Source organism: Lytechinus variegatus, chromosome 7, assembly GCF_018143015.1.
Source record: "Lytechinus variegatus isolate NC3 chromosome 7, Lvar_3.0, whole genome shotgun sequence".
Classification (NCBI taxonomy): Eukaryota; Metazoa; Echinodermata; class Echinoidea; order Temnopleuroida; family Toxopneustidae; genus Lytechinus; species Lytechinus variegatus.
This window is the reverse complement of record NC_054746.1, coordinates 44,071,311-44,093,027: the sequence shown is the minus strand read 5'-3', so window position 1 is coordinate 44,093,027 and position 21,717 is coordinate 44,071,311. Positions and strand designations below refer to the sequence as shown.

The 21,717-nt window shown below is 35.9% G+C and overlaps 1 protein-coding gene across 1 annotated transcript; it reads left to right on the top strand.

Annotated features, from left to right (window-relative positions):
- The first annotated feature begins 6,618 nt into the window (after positions 1-6,618).
- LOC121419405 (cellular retinoic acid-binding protein 1-like) lies at positions 6,619-21,372 on the top strand. Its single transcript, XM_041613860.1, has 3 exons — positions 6,619-7,947; positions 9,297-9,520; positions 20,020-21,372. The coding sequence occupies exons 1-3, from the start codon at positions 7,882-7,884 to the stop codon at positions 20,144-20,146; spliced, it is 417 nt and encodes a 138-aa protein (XP_041469794.1). The 5' UTR covers positions 6,619-7,881; the 3' UTR covers positions 20,147-21,372.
- Positions 21,373-21,717: the final 345 nt, after the last annotated feature.

Here is a 21,717-nt window from a genome sequence, read left to right as displayed (position 1 = left end):
CTCCTAAACGTGATTTTTTTCCTTTTTTTTTAAGTGAAAGAAACCATTTTCCAAATTGGTTTTCTTTTTGGTATATTTTTTCAAAATGTATTTACTCACTCATGCGCGAGGAGTGTATCATACGAGTTACACCAGATAAATAGAAAGACTAAGCTAAATAAAAAAGCGATAATTCTCGGTTTCTTTCCTCTTTTTTTTCTTGGACACACTGTATAGATATCTTTGATTCTTATCTGTTAGTCAGCAAACACAATGTTAATGAGAATATGTGACTTTTGTTATTCATTGAGATATTTGACTTACTGAATTGTTTATTTTGCTCTCGACTTGTTGACAACTTGCTCTAATTGAGTGCGTTATCAATATTTTCGATTTACGCTTCATCAGTGAATGAAAGAATTAAGAGTATCAAATTTACGAATGACTTAAAAGAACTGCAGTTCGAAACGATTTAAAAAATTTATTGAATTCTAAATAATCATGATACCCAAATTCTTCTTAATGTTCGCTTTGATTTCATCCATTGTTTGTCTTTAGATTTTCATCTGATTGCACTGAAATCTCACTGCTTTGATTGACTTTACTCTTTATTAATTTCTTCTTTTTTTCTCCTTCAAATTAATTTTATTCCGGGACTGTATTTCAGGTTGGACTCCTTTAAACAATCTCTGCTTGTCAGCTTATTAATTAACCACACATTGGTTCACTCAAGTGTTCATTGCAACCGATCTATTACAAGGTGTAAACTCTGAAGGCTGGAGTGCCTCAGATTTTCCACCGTTTCTATGGCAACGTGTGAGGATGAAGGCGGTTATATTCTCCGCCATTCTCTTTCCTTTTAGATTGTCCGTCGGTTCACCCGGAGTTTTTAGGTCCTCTTTCCTTAATGATGATAATATTCTTAATGAACGCTGATTTTACAGAAGAAAAAACAAGATTTTTTTGCAGAAAGCAATAATAGAATCATTCTGTATATTCATAAAACATGACTTTTTCTACAATTAAACAGAACAGGTCTGTTTAAAAAGGGGAAAATAGTGTTTTATTCAAGGACATTTGTAAGGTTCCAAACACCAAATATCAATTTCCTGTAATTTTACATGATATAATGTAAGATTACAGGTGTTCTCGAGACTCTGCTGCAGAAACTTCTTTTATTTTAAGGATAAATTTTATAACAATGTATAGCCTTTATGGGTAGGATGAGGTGAATTGTCAGATGTGATCAAATTTGTACCCATGTTTTGCATTAATTCGTCGTATATGTTTTGTTACTTTTGCCGTATATGCCGTGATTATCGAATGCTGTCGAAATGTATTTTCGTATTTTCAGACATGACTACGGATTTATCACAAAATTATGTAACCAGATTTAGTTACAACAGTAATGATCTTATAGACATTGAATTCGTATTGTCAGTCCTATTGTTTTTTTTATAATCAGAAAATTTGATTAATTGTAGAATTATATATGTATAATTTTTCTGCTATTTGTTTTAATTATTTAAAAAATAAATCTATCAGGTATAAATATATTGTAATTAGATTGTTAGAATACAAAATATGCATATGTTATTCATTATGTCATTTGCTTATTATGTTATGCTAAGAAAAGGTTATTACACTTGTATATACTTTTGTTATTGAAATGTGGAAATAAATCAATCAAATCAAATCAAATTACAGTACTAAGAGGTGTCCTTCAAGCAAGCATAACTAAAACGGAAATAAATTAGTTGAATAGTAATTAATACTAATTAAAATATTGATACTTGTTGATTATATAAAATAAATGCTTAACACGACTCGTTTCATAATTAGATTATGTAAATTCAGTGGAGTGCAGATTGTGGGCTACAGACCCCCAATTTTTAGGACCATAAAAAGAAAATAGGAAGGTAAAGGAAACGAAAAAGTTGAACTATGATATTTTTCCCATCAAAAAATGATTTTTTTTATTAAAAAATGTTAAAATTTTGCTCGCACATTTCAGCAGTTCTATCCAATACCCATATCTGGTCTCTTCGTTCTTTTGTTTGACTAAGCGGCAGTCAAAAACAAGCGAAAGTTTGTACCCTTAAAAAAATTGAACACATTTAATAAATATGACGCTGCACATAAATGCACAACACTAAGTACCCAAGTTCGTATCTATGCTTATTTGTTGGGTGTTTGGGCAAGGGGCAAATAAAAAGTAGATTTGTCACTGGAGAAATAATTCATTCTCTCTTTAATGGACTGAATATAATGATATTGCAGTAAGAGGTGATGTATCATCATAGAGATGTATACTAATACATCTCTATGTGTATCACTCATTTAATTATTCAGCATGTTCCATTCGCGTTAAATAGCTTCATCTTGACATTTATTCAAATATGCGTAGCGCCATCTTTCAATGGACACATCACAGATCCGTTCTGGTGAATTATATTTCCACTTGGTCTACATAGTTCACATAGTCTAAACCCATTTCGTTTACAACCAGTTCGTCTAACTTGCAATTCCTCTAATTCCCATTCTGTCTAATTTCCACTTGGTCTAATATCCAATATTCCAATTGGTCTAATGACCACTTGGTCTAATAGCCAAACGGTCTATCAACCGATTCGGCTAACCGTCGGTCGGTCTAATTTTCATTTCGTCTAATTGTCATATGGTCTAATGATCGATTGGTATAATTCACACTTGGTCTTCTGTCCATTTAGTCTAAAATAAGTTTATTTGATCTAAAATATAGCAAATATAACATGGCCATGGATGCAATACACCACGCATCAATTTAATCCATGTCGCCAGGCTAGGGTCAGGAGGGGTAGAGTCGTGGTAGGGCTGGTGACGGTCGCAAAACCTCTCCGTGAAGGACTACCGATGACGTAATAGTCGCTCATCAAGTGAATTATTCTAATCAAATATATTTCTTACCATTAGGCCTATATCGACATGATCGATTATAATTTATCTATGATGATGAAAATCATACTATAATTACATCACCGTATGCACATTAACAGATTCTAAGTATTGAATGAACAATAAGTTGGGGACCTCGTAGATTATAATGGACGAGTGGCGGGGTTTTCCTCTGAATAACATTATTATGGAAAAAAGAAGATATACTGTAATTGATGTGTACATACGTATCTGGTAAACACGTTTATGCCTCTTTTATAATCATTATTATGCATCATTACGGACGATACTTGAACTTGACGGAAAATAAGCAAATATTTATGCAGTTTGGGGGATTTCAAAAGTTACACAGCCATGTAATTTTGTTTTGAATATTTTGACATTAATCTTATCTTCTCATTCTGTTTTTTTGTTCTACTTCTTCGCCTGCTGCTCCTTAAACAATATGTTAAATGGATGGGGGGACAACGGGCGCGCGATCCCTAAAATCTTGTCCCCAACAAAATATTTGAAAGAAATTAAACTATTTTATGTGATAGCATGATAAGTTTTATTTCGAAGTCGTATGTTTCTTTTTACCCTTTTCTATCTTTTCGCTTCCTTTCCCTCTATTTTTTCCGTTTTCTTTCCCCTCCTTACCTCTTTTCCTTCTCTTTTCCCCCTTCCTTTTATCCCCCCTCTCCTTTCTCTTCCCCTTCCTTTCCTCTCTCCTCTCTCTTTCATTTTTCTCTCTCCCTCCTCCCTTTTTTTGTTTTTTCCTTCATTTTCTCTCTCTTCATTTTCCTTTTTCTTTCCTTCTTTTCCTTCCCTTTATCTCTCCCCCTTCCTTTTCTTTCCCCTCTCCCTTTCCATTCCCTTTTTCTCTCCCCTTTCTTTTTTCTCTTCCCTTTCTCCCCTTCTGCTTTCTTTTTTGTTCTTCCCCTTCTTTCTCTCTCTTTCTTGGGGGGGGGGCAAGACCCTCCATCCCCTGGATCCGCGCCTGATGGACCTGGTTTCACCTATGTATGTGAGCGAGGAGAGAGAGAGCGACCTTGGAAGCTTCTTCTGGTTGTTGTTCTTGTTCTTCGTCTTTTACTTCTTGTTGTTTATTCTACATGCTTCTTCTTCTTCATCATCATCATCATCATTTGTTTTAATGTATGACTTCTTTATTCAACCTTTATCCTTCTCATTTCCTCTTAATTCATTTTTCTCTTGTTCTTATTTTTTATTCCTTCCCCATACCCTCTCAATTCTCATTTACATTTAAGAGAATGGCCTAATATAAGGCCTAGAGCGGACAACATGCAATGCAATATTAAATTTCTACAGTGTTCAGGTCCAAAAATAAAAAAAACACAAACACGAATAATATGAATAAACTGCATGTATAGATGGCCTAATGGGAATTGCCCGACAAACCATTATCCTAAATGGAAATTAGACCAAGTGGTATGTAGACGAAATTATATTAGACTATCTGGAACTTATTCCAAGTGGAAATCAGACTAAGTGGAAATTAGCCGAAATGGAAATAAGACCAACAGCACTAAAGACTAAATGAATAATAGACCAAGTGAGGATTGGACGAACTGGTATTAGACCAACTAGTATAAGACTAACCGACAATACTTAGACGAACTAGTATTAGACCAAATGCAATTAGACCAAGTGAAAATTAGAACAAGAGACAATTAGCCCAACTGGGCATTAGACCAAATGGCTATTAGACCAAGTGGTCATTAGACCAAATGAGAATTGGACTAAATGGGTTTAGCCCGAATGTTATTAGCACAGCCGAAGATTAGACCAAGTGATATTAGACCAACTGTCAGTAAGAATTTTTTCCATCACATTTTTTTCTAAGGATCGGTAGAGACCAGCGGTTTATGTAAGTTTTTTTTATCTTCCTAATTTTCGAATTACTTTTTACTAATCTTTTATATGCTCTTATATGCCTTTTTTTTCAATATTATTTTTTGTGTGTGTTTTGTACTTATCATTCCAATTTCATACATACGTAATTATGTTGATTAATTTCAATAAGAAATAATAATTCCTCGATACTTTTTCTTTACCATGATTACCAGTTTCAGAAAACAATATATACTGCCCGCATACATTATAAATTCTGCAGGTTTCTTTTTTAAATGTGAGATACACAAGAGCAACCTAGTAACACATCATTATTTTCAGTTTTCAGTGAACATGCTGCTTATATCAAAAGAATACCTTTGAGTTTGATGAATATTGTCTTATTTCATAGGCATATCAAACCATGGTTATAAGCAACCAAAATTTTAGAGCTATTGAAAATATCATTAACTCCCCCCCCCCCCGAACAAATAATTACATGTAAATTGAATGTGCCCTACATGTTTACCTTGAAAGAGCTCGAAGGAATTAGGGGGTGGGTAATGTTCGTTGTAGTCAATGTGTTGTTGCAAGTATGTCAGACGTATGTGTCCTGTTTTTTTTTGTACATGTACCTGTGCTCTAGTTTCTTAATGTGACCCACATTTATCAAACCAGTCCTGCTGACAGTTATTAGGTAGGGGCGTATATGGGGGTGCCCCCACCCCATAAAACGCTCGAAAAGGTATTTCTAAAAAGTAGGAGAAAATAGGGGAAAGGAATAGCTAATGAACAAAAATTAACAAAGAAAGCTTCACCCCCTCCCCATTCATAACTTTAAAAAAAAAACGAGACGTCTTCTTTCTTTCAGATTTGTTACAAATTTTGCTTCCGCTCTTCTCCCTGGAAATAACAATATTGTCTTTCATAAACTCTTAGGTACCAAAAATTGGGTTTTTCCTAACAATTTTGACTCACTAAATTATCCTTGCATTTGGGTTCAGAGCCCACTCCTGTATTTTCAGAAAGGGGTATTGTCTCCTCCATCTTCTCGCGGCTCATGAACGCACCCGAATAATACCACACCTTAATGAACTGGTCATGAGGAACCTTCACCTGTGCACAAAACCAGTTTAACACATCAACTGAAATACAGAATGACAGGGGCCCAGCCTAATTCGCCTTGACATTCGTTGTGTCAAATATAGTGCATCATTTAGATACCATGAGTAGTGTTTGGTCGAGTGATGACAACCCTATCTTGATATTGGGTCTATCTCCACAGTCTCTGAAATACTTCACATAACTTTGCGTGCCATCACCCTAACTAGGTCGTTGTCTGACTCCTAATTTTGGCACGTACCTGCCCCTAGAGGGTAGCTGATCTTTTTTTTTTGGCAACCTTTACTTTCTTCTCTTCTGATCCCACTAACATCACTTATCCTGTATCAAACTCCTCTTATTAATAGTTCCCATACTCTGAATCATTAATAATTCAGACAACAAATTTACTAATGATTATTTCGAAAGTACCCTGACCTGGAAATGGTTTTCATGGAATTGAATTCATATTGTATGTGACTTCATTCCACAAAATATTCCTCAAATTTTATCAGCAGCGTGATACATAAATGGCTTTCTTCATTTCCGTAAGTCTGTGAATAAAAACCAGTAAGCACAGCACCACAACCTTCTTGTTTGACAAAGGAAGTGATTATACGATCTATTAGGCATTTCACCTTAGAAAATCACAATTATGAGTTGGGGGTTTAAAATGGGCCAACGAAATGGGGTCAAGTCCGAAGGACGCAATAAGTCTGTCCTGGTACTTTTTCAGTCTATGTGTCTTCACCTTTACAAAGGGGGTGATTTCTCAACAAGCACTTGGTTCGAATATTGAAGTGTGCTGAATCGAACCTTTTTACACTCTGACCGCATCACAATCAATTTAGTGCCATACCTCAATTATTCATACTCTTGGTGGTGTGGTAAAATAGTGTGTATTCATAGGTTAACAAAACACGACCCTGCCCCAAGCAGAAAGAGCAAACTCGGTAAAGACTGTAAGCTACAATGCCGGGAGAGAGAAGGGGGAGGGGCGAACTCTTCAACCTCACATTTTTGGTTTCACGGCTCTAGACTTTCCTCTTTCGTTCAATTTATGCGCAATGGAGAACGGTAGAAACACCAATTTAGTTCATCTGGTCCTATTGGAGAGGCAGTGAGAACGGAAAGGCCTTAGGCAATCAAATTGATGAATAAAGAGCAACTTGAGGCGCTCTCACGGCCTCTTACATTAATCGGTAAATAGAGGGGGAAAGTCTAGACAAATGTAAACTCTGGCAGATTCGCCGTCAGTGAGCGATGGGATGTGAACTGAATGTTCTTCTGTAATCTCAATGGAAACCTGAGAAACGTTGGAAGACGACAGCTTGGTTACCTGCATGCCTCACATATCAATCCATGTTATTCCTCTCACCTAACGAAACAAACCGAGAAGGTAAAAAAAGCCGGAAAGAGAGGGAAAGAAGGAGAGGATTCCTGATCGTGGGCGACCTCGTTTCGGTTTCACCTTAAAGTCGATGCTCCATCAAATGTTCAGCCAGAGTTGACATAAATTAGAGAGAGTGCTCTCTCTCTCGTCTGGTTTGGGACGCTTACGCACAGTACATAGAACAATAACTCATTGCAAATTCATGTTAGTGCTTCGTTCTTCCGCTAGGATATATACCCTCAGCTTGTTATCTCATCCTGGTTTAGCTTGCTTGACAGCATAACGAGCAATTACGACCCGACAAAGCCGACATCCTTGCCGATGTCTTTAAGAATCAATGTCATCGTCCATCTCATTTGGGATTCATAGCTAAGCTGAAGAAGTCGACATCGTATGGAACATACATCAGTTGGACAAAGCAGTTCATTGTGTATTCAGTCCACAGACGTGTTAAGTCACCAACATCCCTCGTTGATTTGGTTATGTTTCAAACTTGAATGTGTGTATCATTAAACGTTGCGAGAAGACTAGAGTGGATGACCAATTTACTCTGATTTAAGAGATTTCCAAAGTCATTGCGATTCCTGGTTCAATACTTCGTTCTTTATTTCATCGTTGTAAGCTTTAAGCAGACATTCAAGATGGTTTTGGACTTGAGTGGAAAATGGAGATCAGAAAAGGTGGAAAACATGGACGAGTTTCTGAAGGTAAAAATAAGTTAATCGAATTTGCGATTATGCTATAACATTATAAGCTAAAACTGGAAACAGGTTCAATATTAAAGTTAGAATTACGATGGTTATAGCATGAATAGTGATAATAGATAAGAAACCAATATTTGCTGACGAATGCTAGAATATTCCTGTTGCTATAGGACTTATACTGCTTCTGGCTTTAGATAGAGGCTTTATACCAAGGTTTATACATTACATCGCCTTTTATTCAAGCAGAACTCGATAGACATGAGGTCATGTTGATTATCTGTTTAGGCATGTTAAGCGACACGAAGTGGAAGTCCATCCAGGGTATTTTGGAAGATAAGTTTGTTAGAAATAATCAGGTAAATTAAACGAAAGGAGTACAGTTTTTAAACCTAACATATTTTTGAGGGCTGTGATATGAAGTATGAAACCCAAATGCAAATTATAACTCTCTGGTCAATATTATGCAGCTCACAATCCATGCGTTCAATATCAGCCATTTTATTGGAATACACATATTTTTACAATTTTTATCCCTTTCATTCAAGGAAGTAATCGCAAATTGAATGATTTAATTTCCCTTTTTTACTCGTTTAATACAAACCTAGCATGGACCAAACCATAATTTCTATTTAAACAGAAAGGCTAACAAGATTCACAATTTACTATGTGAACATGGTGAATGAAGTAAACGAGCTGAAATTTCTTTTTATTTGATTTCTTAATTTTTATTCACGTTTTTTAAATTAATTTGTCTTCAAATATTTTGTTATAATATTCCTACATGGAAAGGGGGTATCTATGGAAAATATTATACATCACAAATTTAATGATGATAAGAATAATATGTTCCATTTATAGCGCAGCTAAATGCGCTTGACCCCGGCTGTAGCCGAGCCGCCATATTATAGGCTCTGAAGCATTCAAGGAATAAATCTTACCAGGTACCCATTCACCTCACCTGGGTCGAGTGCAGCACAATGTGGGTATATTTCTTGCTGAAGGAAATCATGCCATGGCTGAGATTCGAACCCGCCACGTCCATCTGACTGAAATACGTGAGTCATTACTAGACGCCGGGGATAAGGTTTCTTCTTTTTAAGAACTTAACGTTTGTTATACAGTAGAAAAAAGAGATAAAATGTTATTCAAGCTCGTCACCCAACAACAAGGTGTTTAAACTTTTTGAATTGTTTAATCTTCTTAAACAACTTGTTTATAACTTAAAGCAATAGTTGTTAGAGTGACGGCCTGAAACAGCGTGCTTAAAACTTTAGACAGCGGTTTTACAATGTATAGGTAGTTCGAACTGTACGTACATGGCTTAATAATGGAATTCTATTTTCTTTTTTTAGGCGGCTGGTGTTGGTCTTGTAATTAGGAAACTGATGTGGATGTTTACACCTGAAATGGAGATCACTCAAGATGGAGAAGATTTTGTCGTTACTACCAAGATGCCGATGATTACCGATCGTGTTGAATTCAAGATCGGAGAAGAATTCACCCATAAACTACCACCAGACTTCAAAGATGATCATACATTGATTTCAACTTGGGAAGGAGATAAACTTGTCACAAAGTGAGTTATACCAGACTTGGGAGGGCTATATGACTAGGAATAGAACCACGATTTACAAGGGAGAATTGTCCCCACTTAATTAAAAAAATACAACAGCAAATAATGATATGAACATAATTTGTAATGCGCCAGTATCCGTCATAAAAAAATTCTCATGGCGCAATAAAGACAAAAAGAAGAAACTTAGATGGAAGAGTTATAATCACTTAAATTATCACAAATTTTATAAAATTTGTTGACAAGCTAAAAACGAAAAAGATCTTCACACCAATTGCATCCCCCCATTGCTGCCGAAAGGGCAGAAATATCTTTACACCAAAAAAAAATTTATTGCTCCCTTCGGAAGGGGGGGGGGGGCGCAACCGATGACTTCACACAATAATTTTGAAGGACAAGTCCACTCCAACAAAAGTTTAAATAAAAAGAGAGAAATTCAACAAGAATAATAAAGAAAATTTCCTCAAAATCAGATGTAACATAAGAAAGTTATGATATTTCTAATTTTTGCCTATTTCACGAACAGTTACATGCACATCCTGATCGGTATGCAAATGGGGGAACTGATGACCTCATCCAGTCACTATTTCTTTGGCATTTTATGATATGATATATGAAATATTTATTTTTTCTCCTCAATATCCTACAGAGTGACATTCCTCGTGAACACATCGATTACTATTGTTTTACCATTTTATGGTTCAATCAAGTTGGCCCTCATTGCCAAATCTGTAAAAATTGAGATATTTTATACGTCAGATAAAAAAGAAAAGAAACCGTGAGTGAGTGAGTGGGGTACATTGTCGACTTTTTCATTTGCATGTCAAGAGTTGTGCGTATAATTGTTTTGTGAAAAATAAGGGAAAATTTAAAATGTCAAAATTTTCTTATTTTACATCCGATTTTGATGAAATTTTCTGCGTTTTACTTGTTTGATATTTTCTTTAATGATTCAAATCGACATTTTTCTGAGGTAGACTTGACCTTTAAAATTGTATTTTATGGTATTAACCGTCTCCATCTGGTATTTATGCATGAACAACCATGTTTAATTACACTCTATCTTGAGCATCATACTCACTCAGACAGGGGGTTCTGTATAATCATATCAACTGAAACATTGTTTTAATATTGTATGTGAGATATTGATTTCCTCATTCGTTGAAGACCTATAGGCATTCATGTATTGTCTTTTTTTTCTTAAGTTAGCAAAAGTTCGTTTTTATGTCATAACTGTTGTTTTACATCTGATCTGATGACATCGTCAGTCTTATTTTTGCCTCTTTTCCTTATTCATTTAATTCAATTTACTTTTTACACAGAAAAGTATTTTTGTTACCAAACCACCCCATCTTTAATCCTTCCCTATATCCCTAACCGAATAAAATAAATGATAAAATATTGGATAGACACGAATTTCTTTTTATTATTATCAATGAATTAAATAGAGTTCAATCATGTCATTCACAGCCAAAACAAATATAGAAATACACCAAGTATGTTTGAGCACAAACACAGACGAATTGGTTGTATGCTGACCGAACAGCAAACACAAACGTTTTCAAATCACAGAGGAAAATTCACATTTATCGACGCCCTTGTGTTTAGCTACAATTTCAAAAGGAAAACTTTAGTCTCTAAGCATAGTGGATCCAAATTGGGAGGGGTGGTCGGGGACCCTAGACCACTACCCCTTTATCCGCCAGTCCCCACGAAGCGAAGGCAATGCACTGAGCTCTCGGCCCCTGAATTATTATTATTTTTTAACCTGTAATGATGATAATATTTTTCACGAACTTATTTTTTCTTCCACAAATATTTGGAAGAATATGAATACATTTCTGTCCCCACACTGGTACCCGCGCTCATGCAATAGTTGATCTTCCCGTTTTATAATGTGATCGTGGCCAATTTGAATTATTAAAGAGTATGTTACGATGTTACAAATACCGAACAAATATCAAAGAAAATTTAGCTAGATTATTATTTTTTTACAGGTAAACGGATCATACACTAAACAAAATAATAAATTATCTTACATATCTTGAAGAGTCAGTTCTGATTAATCCAAAATTATGATATTCCAAAAATCCAAATTGGCTGGCAATGAGTTCCGTATTAAGAAAATGTTAATGTCCACATTGCGGGCGATGATGAAATTGATGTTGAAACGCGATGGATAATTACAGTCACCGTAACGAGTTAAAATGTTCGTGAAGACGTAGTTGATGATGATAAACAGTCGATTTCAGCAATCCGTGGGTTGAAGAATGTTCTCCAGAGTAGGTTGATGATCTTGATGAGAACTGAGAATTCCTCTCTCAAAATAACTTCAAACAGTTCGCTGATGGTGTGCAAATATTTCGAAAGTTAATTGCAGGTGGAGATAAACTATGCTCTATGCGTTATCCTGAGTTCTGGTCTGCTCTAAGAAACTGCCAGCTTAATATCAATTTTTTCACTATTCAGGAAACATCTACTTATAAAGAACATTCTGCTTCTTTCTTGAACAGTCCTGTTCTATGATACTCTTGAATGACAGTGAAATTAACAATGTAAACAACATAGCTAATCATATTGTCCTTTTCCGCTAACAGTCCCTATTGTCTGCCAAGCATCATCGTACATTACAAAAATACCAGACATTGCTCTGCCTCATTAAACTTACGTAACTAACAAAGCTTAACTGTAACTTTCTTAATAGGAAATGAATAAATGAGTTAATGTACAGGTAATTTCTCTTACAATTCTTCTTTTACATAACAAGTAAATACAATTGAATTAAATGTACAGACCTATAAGTCTCAATAAATTAAAGATATAGAGGAACAGGCCGCTGCTTGACGCTAAGACTCTATCCATTTTCAGTCCGGATTTGAGAGTGTCTAGACAATCTACTGATTCGGATAAGCACCTCTATACCACAGTCCAAAATAACCATGTGGATCGAGGTCAGACCTTCTTGTCTTTCAGATCAGTTAAAAAAAATTTAACCTGAAAAAAAAGAAATGATCGGTATGTTTGAAATTGCCTCTTCCAGCTTGAATTTGCTCTGAACAAGCTTCAGAATTATTCTAGGAGAATCAAATATATGATAACAAATGTTGATAAATGTATTGATTGAAATCCAAAATGTATAAACTGACTATGATGTCCAGGGCCCCCTGGAAAACAGTACATGACTACTGATGGGGCTACCCTGTATAAATAAAACGAAATAAATAAATAAAATAAATAAATGTACTGTGACACGCAAGGAGGATATGAGGAGCATGCGCCGTCGCCTCCTTTGAATTCATGGGAGGGGTTGGGGTGCAAAATTGACCCACAGGTATGGAAGGGGTCGCGACTGAGTATTTGATTGGGGCAAGACCACTTAATATGACGTCATCTCTTTTCTTAATCAAATGTTAAATTGAACTTAATTTGTTTCAATGTTACAACATATGATAAATTTGTGTTAATAATACATGTATTAGTTATTACAATTTTGTATTCCATAACTGTGTAAAGCGCTGTGAAACGATTATATATTGTAAGAGCGCTATATAAATGAACATATTATTATTATTGTTGTAAATTATGTCTAGGGTTCCCTTACAATTGCTCAAAGTCCACACATAAATTGAATGACCAACTTCAGCCTTGGATTTAACAATATACCTATATACCCTAAACCCAACCCTAATCCTCCATCATGTCCGTGTTGCAACCCTTACCCTATATCTTAGGCAAAATGAAGCTCGGATCAATTGTCGCCAGAGCAAGTGTCGTGGGCCTAGATGTATATAACGAATCGTATGAAAGAGAAAGTTTCAAAATTCATTTATGACATGAGGTAATGAGTATAAAAAGTGTTGCATGTGCCAAACTAAAAAGCAAAGCTTTCACAAAGTTAGGCTCCTACATAGATAAGATAGAAATGGCCTTCACGATCCGTATCACTTATTTGGATACTCTCTCTTCTTTTTCCCTCTTCACCTCCCTTTCACAAGGACAGGTGCTCCGCCCCTGTTATATCGCCACCATTGCTAGAACCTGTATGGATGTAATGCACAATCGACCACCATTTTCTTGCATATTTTCATCAAAGTTGAAATATCAAATGCTTAATTTCAATTGATTGAATAATCATAAAGCTCTTAAAAATCCTTCATTGAACAAATTGGCGATTCCAAAATCCTGTTCTCGATTAAGTCAAACCCTATTTTACATTATTACGTAATCGCGTGTAAAATAATGTATTTTTTCCCCTAATGAATACAAAATCATTAATGAGTGTGCGTCCTGATAATAATTCTTTAATATTACATGTGTTGTGCACGTGAGAGTTTTGCGAAAGTAATCGAAACTTTTGCTAAAAGATATTATACACACAATTTCCATAAAATTTTGCAATATTGTATATTGCACTTTTTTAAAAATTTTATCTCTAATCCATCGAATCATTCTTATTGGAGGGCTGTGTATCTGATGATAAAATTTGTGACATCGGAGCAAAATTGGAAATTTGCAAATGGCCATGTCAAATTATTCCTTGATTTATGGATATTAGACAATATACAGTTGGCAGCAAAATTATTCAACCCCCCTCTAATTTTTGACATTATGTCATAATGAATAACATTGTAACTGCAGATTGTTACTGAACCATTAAGATAGTTAGCAGACAGTTAATTAATAAATACCAGAAAAAAATCAAATTTTACTTCACTTATTTTTTTTAACTTGCAATTTTTGCACGAAAAGCATGTTGCAAAATTATTCAACCCCCTATTGACACACAAGAAAGGAATGCACAAATAATGACAATTTAAAAGCCAGTGCATATATTCTGAGGTGAATGCTGATTTTGTTTATCCTCCACCTGAAACTGGAACCTTTATATGCACAACAAACAAGTTGTAACGTCATTCAACCCAGATGGATGTGTCTTATAGAACTTTATGCAGCATCCATCTACTGCAATGACCTCCTGCAGACAAGATGAATAGCCTCTCACAAGCACCTCACAATGCTCCTTAGGATTTTGGCCCATTCCTCTTGCGCAATGGTCTCAAGGTCAGCGATGCTCGTTGGTCTACGTGTTGCAACAGCCTTTTAAAGATCCCACCACAATTTCTTGATTGGGTTCAGGTCTGGAGACTGTGATGTATGGCTACTCAAAGACCTTCCATCCTTTCTTCTCCAGCCAAGCCTTTGTAGATTTGGAGCTGTGCTTGGGGTCATTGTCCTGCTTGAATGTCCAATGATGTCCAAGCTAGTGCCAACTTCTTTACAGACAGGTTGTCATTCTTCACTAGAATATCCTGGAACCAGACAGAAACCATGATGCCTTCAATACGATGGAGATACCCTGTAACAGTAGAAGCTAAGCACCCCACAGCATCACAGTCTCTCCCTGTGCTTCACAGTAGGCAGAGTGTTCTTCTCTTTGTACGCTTCCTTCTTCCTGCGCCACACGTATCATTGATCCATAGGACCAAAGAGCTCCAGCTTGGTTTCATCAGTCCAGAGAACACTGTCCCAGAACCTCTGTGGCTTTGTCAGGTTGCTTCTAGCAAACTGGAGGCGACCTTTCTTGTGATGTGGCTTCAGAAGTGGTGTGTGTCTAGGGGTTCTTGCCCTCATGGCCTTCAGCATGAAGTGTTTGGTGCACTGTGTCCACAGAAACCTCTTTGCCCCCTTTTAGCCGGTCCTCCTTCAGCTCCTTTGCTGTAAACCTTCGGGTTCGAGTCCACTTGTCTTCTCATGAACCTTGCTGCAGCTGCTGAAAACTTCTTTCGTCCATGACCATGTTTTGTAGCTGTAGTACCAGTGGCTCTGAACTTACAAATGATGCTCCCAACAGTGTCTCTGGGGACATTCAAGAGCTTGGATATCTTCTTGTAGCCATTCCCTTTCTTGTGCAAAGCTACAATCTCCTCCCTAAATTTCTGGGACCACTCTTTAGCCTTAACCATTTTGTCAGCATAGTGCAAGGGACATATGAGGAATATATAGGGCCTACTGATACAAGGCATACCCATTGGGTGGATATTAATTATGCAAATATGCAAATTATGTATATTGCTATGTGTGTCATGGCTTAATTCACCTCTAAACATGTAAACATGTCTTGCCATTAGTCATTAATAATGCATATTCATAGGGGATTGAATAATTTTGCCACCTGCTTTTTATGTGAAAACAGCAATTTAGAATAGACTAGGAATTAAATCTGGATTTTTTTCTGGTATTCAATTGTAATTAACTATCTTTTGACTACTTTAATGATTTGGTAACAATCTGCAGTCGCAACATCATTAAATTCACCAAAATGTCGAAAATGTGAGGGGGGTTGAATAATTTTGCTGCCAACTGTATATGAATAAAAAAACTTAGATTTTGGAAGATTGCTATTTCTATCTCCAAGTTATTTTATCATGAAGGTTATGTTTAATGACTCACGTCCGATGCGGCCTATGAGAAATCATATGCTAGATTCATTAACATACCAATAGTGAACCTGACCCTATCGGTCATTCTTAGATGTATCCTTAGATTAAGAATCATGTGTAATGAAGTGAGGATCTTGATACTGCTGCTGCTGCTGCTGCTGGTGATGATAATGATGATTATATTTGAAAAAAGGGAATTTTTACCAATTACATTTTGATAACAGCAATGATTATGTATTTTTTAATGTACTATACTACTGATAAAATTTGATAATCATAATCATGATATAAAATAAAAATGGTAATGCGGATTATTTTGTATACTGATAATTTTATGACGTTGTGATAAAATCAATCAAAATAGACGAATAAAGAATCAAAAGAAGAAGAAGTTGAGAGAATGACAGTTATAATAGTATGGCTATTGAAATACCAATTCACTGGATACGAGTGCACTACTCCTTTCTGCCCGCCCCTCTCACCTAACGCCTCTTCATTTCATTCCAAACTATGTCGTCTGGATGGGCGTGTTCAATGTGTGCGCTTCTTGTTATTTTGAGCTACAAAAATATTTCTAGAGATTACTTGCCGTAAGAAAGGAAAATATAGAACTAAGAAAGTGGTATGAGCTGCAACAATTCCAATATTGTAACCCTAAATAAAAGAAACAACCTCAGCTCATATGATAACAAGTTCAGATCTCCGGCTGACATGATTTCTTTCTTGCTCTCCTCATATTACCTTTAGCTTTCTGATTTTATTACCTATTGTTAATGCTATATACTGTCACGATTGTTTTCTTACATGTTTCATTTATGTTATTGAATATACCTCCCAAAACGTATGTCATAATCGCAAGATATCCGAAAATTTCGGTCTGGTTTTGTTTGACAAAGGCGAGACAATGTGTGCAATGTATATTTTCTCTATTCAATTGGGATTTCCTCAAGGAAAGAAACCACATGAACATTGTAAAAATATGTGTGTACTACCTTTTTTAATTTGATATTTTTCTCTTTTAGTTTTACCGCATACATACAGAGCGAGATTTCATAGATTTTTCACACTTATATATCAATATATATATATATACCTATAGAAATTCGAAATCATTGTTGTAACATCTGCTGCAATCAAGCTTGATATCAAATTTGTCGATGGGATGGGTATATAAGGGTAGAAAATAAAAAAAGGGTCGCCCCTCCTCCGACCACAACATAATCAGCTTATTTTTTTTTCATTTCAGTTCGGTTATGATACTGTTATATTTGATAGCATGTAGCTTCTTCATGGATTGATCATGGGGATAGAAGTATTATCTCCTTGGTTTGATACAATGTAATGAACGAACATAGTATTTGTTTTCTATTTTGTAAAATAATAATTCATTTGTTTTTAATTCTGTATATTTTACCGTCCATGGTCATCAAAAAGCGAATGAACATTTACCCCTTTATCTATTGGGTATGTACATATGTATATTTTCATCGTTCTTTACACCCCACCCCCTCCCCATAAAAAGATGATAATTTAAATAAAAATGATAGTAAAAAAAATCAATCAATCAAAATACAGATCATGTTTGCACTAAAAGGCTTGATACATTTTCTACAATTTGCTCTAAATGTCAAATGAAGCCCGAAATATTTACCCCCTAAATATTGTATTATGATACCGTTTTGTTACACGTGCCGGGCAAATTTACATGCCTTACATTGAACAGGGAAAAGGAATTAAAAAATAAGATTCTTCGATAAAAAATAAAAATGGGGAGGGGTGAAGAAAGGACTTATGACCATGCATTTCATTTCAGTTAACAAAATAATAACAATTTAGGGTAGAAGTTATGGTAAAAGAAAACCATACCGTATTTATGATGAAAGCGGGAAAATGGGAGGTGAAAGGAGACCTATCCTTGGTTTCCTCAGTACATAGCACTAGAGGTGAAAGAGGTTATATCGGACCAGGTGGTATTTTGCAGTACATCGAACACACAGTGAGAATCACATTAAAAACTCGTTTTCTTCCGTCTTCGTAATGAACTCTTGATTAGATTTCCACCAAGTTCGCATCTTTCTTCTACCACAACACACTGTTCTACTAGATGCGGTTTTCTATACAGTTTATTTTCTAACGTCAACAGTCCATCAAATTAAGGAGAGAAAATGAGAAAAATATACGACCTGATGAAATAATGTAACGACTCCGTGTGAATAACCTCTGACATTACACGCGTATGACAGAATAGTATCAAAGTCAGTACAATATACAGGCATTCTACAACAATAAAAATAGCCCTATGGGAAATGTAAAGGTTTCAAACTTTCGACAGGAAAAGCACACTTAAAATCATTCTCTTACCTGATGCCATAATGGTCATTCAGTTTAAAATTTAAAATGAATAAGTTTGGTGATTTCATATTTCAACGTACCGGGTGTTTAGGGTTGTAGCATATTTCTGTTTAAAATGTATTACTCAGATATAACAATTAGACCTATATACCTACTTGTTATCATTGTGATGATACTATCATCATATCTTTGTCACTTACAATGTCTGTACTTTGCCTTTGTTGGGGAAACACATCAGTATAATTCCCACTGGAATGTCATCATGAGACAACGGTCTCCTCTATATCCGCTACACAGGATAACCATGGAGTTATTATCAGACTCTATGGGATAACAATCCACAAGTCTTGGGGTAACGGTTGTGGTGGTTTGGCATGAAATACGTCACTTTCGACGAATCCCAAACCCTGTGTGGACAATAAACTAGTCGATTTGGGTCATTTCCCCCAGATTATAATCTGGTCGCTAAATAAATTCTCCTCCTTAGTGACATTGGAGAGGACCCAAGGGAGTCATCTTCCCATTTTACATTACATCGTAATGATAGTCGGTTGATAGGATAAGGTCATTGACCTCATAAACCTAGTTTGTCGAGTGTGACGCTTTGTATTTGCATGCACAGCAAAAACTGTGGTGTTAACCGGTGTACATAGAGGACCACACCAGTTATTTTACACCGGTGTTAAATTGGTGGTGTTAGTTTTACACCTATAGGTGTTATTACAACACCTTTGGTTGTTACATTTGCACTCTTTGGTGTTATGTTCAATCTTTAGGGTGTAACTTTAACACCTCAGGGTGAGGTCCTCTATTAACACCAATTGGTGTCAGTTTTAACACCACAGTTTTTACAGTGTGCTATGGATCCTACTAGAACCACGGTCTTTGAGAGTAGTCTCTACTTTCACATCTTACCGTGATCTAGCTGCCATCTAAATCTGTCACGTGATGTCATGGTCTGTGAGAAGGCCTGAAAGGTCCATTGATGGGATGGTCAGTTCGTTTGAGTGGTTTACAAAGTAATGTGCATGCATGTCCATCTGTGTCGGGGGGGGGGGGGGTTGATGTCAACTCGACACAACGTTAGGCTACCCAGTTGTGCATTTATACTCTGAACTTATTTATTTACTAATTGGGATGACAACTTTTGCCACCGTCAAAACTCTAGACAATATCACAATCAAGGTTTCCATGGTAATGAATGAAAAGGCAAAGTTACCATGATTGTTAACATGGTTAATCTCTTTGAAACAAGGCCCAGATACAGGAGGAAAACACAATAATCATTGTCTCATCCAATGCCACCAAGCATTCACTGTTAAAAAAAATATCCTTAAAATAAAAGAAGTTCCTGCAGCAGAATCTGGAGAACACCTGTAATCTTACCATATCTTACATGAAATTGGTGTATGGAACCTTACAAATTCCCTTTTATAAAACACCCTTTTCCCCTTTTTAAACAAAAGTGTTCTGTTAAATTGCAGAAAAAATCCTGTTTTATGAATTTACAGAACGATTCTGTTATTGCTTTCTGCAAAACCTTCTATTTTTTCCTTGTAAAATCAGTTTTTTTAACAGTGTCGAAAATGTCCAAACTGGCGGATATTGCAGGGTTGACGGATGCCATCCTGCTCACCATATCTGCGCTGGAAGTTTACTTCAGTATGTATTATGTTTTCTTCCTTTATTTCTGTCTTGAACTTGCTGCAGGATCCTATCACAAGAAGATGGCGTTACGACGACTCGTACATTGGTCGGTGAGAAACTGGTTATGACGCAATCAAAGGGTGACGTCACAGCGACCAGAACATTTTACAAGATGGAGAAAAAAGATTGATGTAGCATCAAAGCTTCGTTGTAAACGTCTCTACTGCCCATCACCTTTGGTATATGCAGCATATGGGTTGGAGTAAAAGAGTTTTTCTTCATCATGCAGTGGACAGTTAATGATTGATAGCAGGCTTAAATGAAAATAAAAAAGGCATAGTCTTCAAAAGCTTCCGTCAAAGAATTAGCCCTAAGTGGTGTTTTGTTATATTGCATTGTGGGTTTTTGTTATTTCTGCGAATTCTTCTTTTACATGAACAATGGAAATGAAAAAAAAATCTTTATCAAAACTTGTGTGAAGATATTTAATGGATCTATTCAGTTTGGAGAAAGAAAAGGGAAAGAAAAAAGCTAGTAAACAAACACCTGTCGTTGATTTTTTTTACTTTGTTTTGAACGGGAGTTTATGATAAAGGTTGTATTGTGGAAGTTTTAAGCACCTCAGTTGGAAACGAATGAAAAACGGACCAAAATGATACAGCATTTTCTTGTCAGCAATGTAAAATCTTTTATGAAGTTTACTTAAATATTGTTTTGCTGAAAATTGAACCTTCTACGGTGTAAAAGTTGGGGGAAATTCGTAGAATGTGAAATCTTATTATTATTTCAACTAAAGTTGGAAGAGTGGGTGCCTCAATATTCATTTAAAAAGATACCCTTACACTTTTCAGATGTTTCATAACTTGTATCTTCGCATGCGAGAAGGATCGCTTTCCCTAAAATGGAAGTGGTCACTGCTTGCTAAGTCTTCAAAAATTATATTCGTAAAAAGTTCTTTTCTCGAATTGGTTCATAGTAGACCGAAGGACGTGTAGGATAGACATATACTAGTAGGCATAGTAGAAGTGAAATGTAGTATGTGATGGCGCTCTTTAGCTTCAGCAGTAGGGTTATACGTTTATTTACTACTCTGAGACTACATTGTGAAGAGCGACCATATATCCATGCATTATACAAAGAGGTCTTCATGAATGGCGAACATCTTAGCAACCACTTAAAAACAGTCTGCTCATAATTCAATGTAAATAATTCTAGCGTCATCTCCACGAAGGCGAATGCCCATGCAATTATACTCTTCTTATTCATGTTATTCGGATCATAATGATAGATTGCTCTTGCCTGGCTCATGTAAATGAGTTTTCATGCCTGCGGTTCTTGCCACGATGTCAGTGTATAATCTATACCATAAACACGATTCAATATGACCAATGGGGGCATAGGGACTAGTACACCACCCCCACACCCTGAAATGATTAAGACTAAAATGCTTTGTGAGACTCGAGTAGGCCTTATTATAAACTTCCCAATCAATTAAGCCGCTAAGTGATCTAAGTGACACTCGCATCATTATGGTTTTAGAACTTCTATACGTGGCGCACACATTCTCCTCAAAATAGCATTTTCTGTTGGAATCTCCACTCCCAAGTGAAACAAGCCTCTGAAACGTGATTTTGTTGGGGATGCTGTCTAAATCAATATCACTACATTTCCAGATAATTATATACTATGTTCAGAATGCTTAACTTCCCTCTCGAAAGCAGTGATAATTATCACATTACTCTTTTCTATCAGATAGGTCAA

Excerpts from the sequence above, each read along its gene's own strand:
- LOC121419405 (XM_041613860.1), top strand. The coding sequence starts at position 7,882 with ATGGTTTTGGACTTGAGTGGAAAATGGAGATCAGAAAAGGTGGAAAAC. Across the intron at positions 7,948-9,296 it reads ACATGGACGAGTTTCTGAAG|GCGGCTGGTGTTGGTCTTGT; the intron begins GTAAAAATAAGT and ends TTCTTTTTTTAG. Across the intron at positions 9,521-20,019 it reads GGAGATAAACTTGTCACAAA|GATCCTATCACAAGAAGATG; the intron begins GTGAGTTATACC and ends AACTTGCTGCAG.